Source organism: Rhinopithecus bieti, unplaced genomic scaffold, assembly GCF_001698545.2.
Source record: "Rhinopithecus bieti isolate Rb0 unplaced genomic scaffold, ASM169854v2 scaffold_6513, whole genome shotgun sequence".
Classification (NCBI taxonomy): domain Eukaryota; kingdom Metazoa; phylum Chordata; class Mammalia; order Primates; family Cercopithecidae; genus Rhinopithecus; species Rhinopithecus bieti.
Genome location: NW_016805931.1, coordinates 4214780 through 4219430, shown reverse-complemented (window position 1 = coordinate 4219430; position 4651 = coordinate 4214780). Strand labels below are relative to the sequence as shown.

At 40.0% G+C, this 4651-nt stretch overlaps 1 protein-coding gene across 2 annotated transcripts in view; it reads right to left on the bottom strand.

Annotated features, from left to right (window-relative positions):
• Positions 1–2393: 2393 nt before the first annotated feature.
• Positions 2394–4651, bottom strand: part of RAB3C (RAB3C, member RAS oncogene family) — a 293830-nt gene continuing 291572 nt past the window's right edge. For both annotated transcript variants that reach the window (XM_017874235.1, XM_017874234.1), the window contains exon 5: positions 2394–3185. In XM_017874235.1, coding sequence (XP_017729724.1) covers positions 2998–3185 — 188 coding nt within the window. In that variant the 3' untranslated portion in view covers positions 2394–2997. The remainder of the gene's footprint in view (positions 3186–4651) is intronic.

Here is a 4651-nt window from a genome sequence, read left to right as displayed (position 1 = left end):
TGTGTGTGTGTGTGTGTGTGTGTGTGTGTGTGTGTTGGCCAAAAGGCTGAAAAACCTTGGAACCATAGTGTTATAAGTAACATAGCTCAATGTCAATGAAAGCTCACTTAGTTAACCTTGGGTTGGTCCAACCATTTACCAAATTTGATGTTAAAACCCGGATTTTTTTATGCAATTACAGCAGGAATGTAAGTGTTCTTTCTCTTGAGCTCTGTGACTGTTTCTCTGGAAACCTCTCATTGAATTATTTGGAATGGAAATCCTAGCAGGGTCGGAGTTTCAGAACTGAGAATCAATGAAAAAGGCTTCACTTCCATTGGGGTTTCGAAATTAGAAAGTATCAGATGTTTCTTGGCAGTGACACTTAGGCTATTGTTGCATGCCTCTCCCCTGACTGGCTGAAATGTTTCCACTGCGGGATGTTTGACACTGTGCAAGTGGGAGCTTGGCTTAGGGCTTCCCCATCTAAGGGTCAATTAATTTCAACAGCAATCAGTTCTTCAGGGAAGGGGTTTTCTCTGAGCAAAACTCAGCTCTTTCACTTTTAAATACTGTCTCATACAATACATACATCAAGGTCCTTCTGAAAAGCCATCAAAATATTCTTTCTAAGCTTTTACATCTATTTATATTTGTGGGTTGAGGGCTGCAAAGGAGGATGGGAAGGGTTTCCTGCTTTATTAGTTCCTTTTAGATTGTAAAAGTGAGCTTAATAGCCATATCGTTTAACACGGCCACATTCTGGCCCAAGTTACAGAAATATTATAACATTGCGCAAACAGACTACTGCTGCAAACAAATCTGTTTTTATGCCCCCTGCTTCTTTCTCTCCCTTCACTGTAATTCCTGTGATTTTGAAGTTGGTTGCCCCATTAAAAGCTAATAAGGCCGGGTGCGGTGGCTCAAGCCTGTAATCCCAGCACTTTGGGAGGCCGAGGCGGGCGGATCACGAGGTCAGGAGATCGAGACCATCCTGGCTAACATGGTGAAACCCCGTCTCTACTAAAAAATACAAAAAACTAGCCGGGCGAGGTGGCGGGCGCCTGTAGCCCCAGCTACTCGGGAGACTGAGGCAGGAGAATGGCGTGAACCCGGGAGGCAGAGCTTGCAGTGAGCTGAGATCTGGCCACTGCACTCCCGCCCGGGCCACAGAGCAAGACTCCGTCTCAAAAAAAAAAAAAAAAAAAAAGCTAATAAAACTTTAATGTTTTCTTGTCGTTACTATGCTAAGGCTTGCTTTGCAGGGCGCCAAAGTAGAAATGTACTACTGATTAGTGGATCTTCAACTAGGAAGGCGAGAAATAACATGGAAATGCTTAAAGCATTCCAAATGCTCTCTCCCCTAATTTCCAACTTTTAACTTACTAATGTGTGTGACCTAGTTCTGTGACTTGTAAGGATTTATTCTCCAGAGATATCTTTAGATATACGCCTGTTTCACTTGCATTCAATACTTTTATGGGAAGCCTCTCTATTTTTGAAAAGAAGAAAAAATTTCTTTGACATAAACACCAAAAAAGAGACAGTTCACTTAATGAAACTATCCTTCCAAATCTACCAAATAATCCCTGCTGCCTTCCTAAATCCTAGCTGTAAATAATGCTGGACAGTGACACAGAGGCGAAGTTTCCCTGTTGCTCTGTACAGCTGGTAGGATTTGTTGTTTTCTCTTTATTCATATGGGTTCTTTAGTAATTTGTGGTACAAAATTAGAATGTTCCAATGGTTTCCTCCCTCTTTTAAATTGCTATGGACCCTAAATATTTCTGAAATTGAAACACTACAGTTAAAGAATGTTTCCTGTGTAACTTAAGCATTCACGTAATAGGAATATGCTTTAGAATTTATGAGCATCTGGACTTAAAAAGATAACTAAAGATTAAAATTTCCCTTTTTCTTGGGACCCTTTGAAATCTGATTTAAATAGCATCTAAACAGGTAAAAGAGCTTAGCTGAGGTTTGAGAAGATGGCCGTGTTTGAGGAGGCAAGTCTACATCCTATGGAAAGAGGAGCCCTAACAAGCTTCAACAAAAGCTCTAGTCCAAGAGTGGTGACGGTTCCAGAAAGTGATGGTGGTAGTGGTGTGCATTATGGGGGTTGGGGAAGGCAAGTCTTTGAAAAATAAGGGAGCTTGGACCTTGGAATTCCATAGCTACTCATACTCTTCTTGGTTACAATGCTTGTTGCATAACTGGCATTCAGTAGATACATCTCAATCTGTTCAATGATGCCAAATATTCACAGAGTTGGGTAGGATCAGTGGAAAAAAAGTCCTGGGTAGGTATTTGCTTATTTAAACATGTAAATGAAGATTATTGTTAAATAGCCCCAGTCAGGTTGTATTAATGACTTAGGAACATTGCAAGGACCTTAAAAACAACATTTCGATTTCTTTATAGGTCAATTATCTCCTCAGTTATTAATAACAGTGAAATAAAGACATAGTTCCCAACACCAAACTGACCAGACTCATGACAGCATCCCTAATCATGAGAAAAACTTCCATTTGATTTTCAACTAAGAGTAAAGCAAATGAAGTCTTGTGACATCTTCCCCTGTGTGTGCGCTCACACACACACACACACACACACACATACACGCACACAAAGCAATTCCTTGGTCATCATTCCTACAAGTGAATAGCATAATTTGAATCAATGGGACAAAAGCCAGTTGTAGTGAAATTATAGTCTGATGTCCCAGAAGTAGTCTGAGAACAAATTTGAAACAAAAAAAGCCTAGCAGACAAATAAATAACAAGTCACATGCAGGTACTAGATGTTTATAGATGGATAGTCCTTACAAATTTAAGATCACATATTTGCCACATATTAAACAGGAAATCTCCCAAGAATTGAATGCATGTATGAGCCATTGACATCAAATTATTCCTTCAAATAATTATTAGGCAGTGTAAATGAAGGCTAACAGACCATTTACAAATGCTGTTTGTTGGCAACCAGAGCCCCATAGAGCTGCCTGTGTGCATGGGGACACTAACAGGCACAGTTGGGCTGCGGTGGAGGAGGGGTTTCCTTGAGTCTTGTGTTCTGCTTTGCAGCAGTGATGGCAGGATCAGTCTCCAAACTCTCTGACATTTTGTCACAGATGATATCCACAAGGCGCTCAAATGTCTGCTTGACATTAATGTTATCCTTGGCACTTGTTTCAAAAAACTCAAAACCTGGAAGAAACACACAGAAACACAACTTGGTTATTTCACATTTCTGAAATTAAATGGGACTTGATTATGGCTTTCAATGGTGATGAGGTGATGGTGAGACATCAGTGGATGGTAGGTTTGGGGTAGGTAAGAGATTAGAGGTAGACATGAGGTACCATTTAAGCAAATGCTACCATCTCTTACTCCATTAACCATGAACAAAAGAGTTATAAAGTGGAGTTATAAAGTGGAATTGGTGATGTTCACATTTTATTTTTCTCTCTTGATTCATTTGCATTATCAGCATGACTGAATAGATTTAAAATATTCTATTGCAAGAGTTAGTAATGACAACTGTAAGAATCCTCAACACCAACTCTATCTTTAAGAATCTTCAACACCAAATCTATCTTTTCCATCCCTTCCCTCAACCCCTAGCCCACCATGTAGACTCTTGGAATCTTTTCGTGGCATCATTTGGCATTTTATTCTGTTTTTATTTCCAGATTCTACTAAAATTTGTAATTTTAATTTTTTAAATCAATTTAAAGCTCAGAAGCCTTGGTGTGCTTATTCTGCTGTAAAAGGGAATACCAAGCTCCAATATAATCCTGCTCTAACTTTTCCATTTCTGCCCTGCTGCTGCCTAATAATGGGTCTGAGAGTGGCCTTCTAGTAAATGTTCAGTATCTAAAAGGACACAAGATGGCACTGAAGAGTCATAAGATTTACCTTAAACCTGCTTCAGCCTCCTTCAGAAAAATTTTGAGCAGTGTTATTCCAACGGCCCTCCAGGGCTTTGTATACCTCTGCATCTATCAGCTGGGTGCTGATTTTTCCATAGCGTCTGTTATCTATCAGCAGCAATGTTTATACCAACATCTGGGAAAGGGCACTTGGTAAATTTCAAATGAGCTGCCAGAGATTGTTAAGAAGGTACAAAGTGCAGCAACAGTTTCACACGTTCACCTATGTGCCACTGTACCTGGGCAGAAGCAGCCTTAGTATGCCGCTCTGTACACAGTCTTATCACTCTATTGTTTGTATTCACATTCCACTGGCTGAGCTTGCCAGTCAGTTGCCATGACAACCTCCCCACTAGGCCAGCCAGAGATTGCTCTGGTCCATTCAGGGGACATTGATTCAGAATGTGTTGGGCTGAACATAGAAAGGCTTTTCTAATCCATTCTGAATTTTACATCCTATAAATCCTTCTGGTTACATCTGGCCCTATCTCAGAGGAGCCACATGGATTCAAAATGATTAAATCATGTGATTTCATCCCAAGTCCTGGGGTCAAAGGAAGAAGAACTAATGTTTTGCATCCATGTCAAAATCCCTCAAATAACCTAGAAGTACTTATTTTCTTAAATAGTATTGAAGCTAGACAACAAAAGGCAATTGTTGTGAGTTAAAATCTCCAACTTACTCCAGCCTGGGCGGCAGAGCGAGACTCCGTCTCAAAAAAAAAAAAAAAAAAAAAAAAA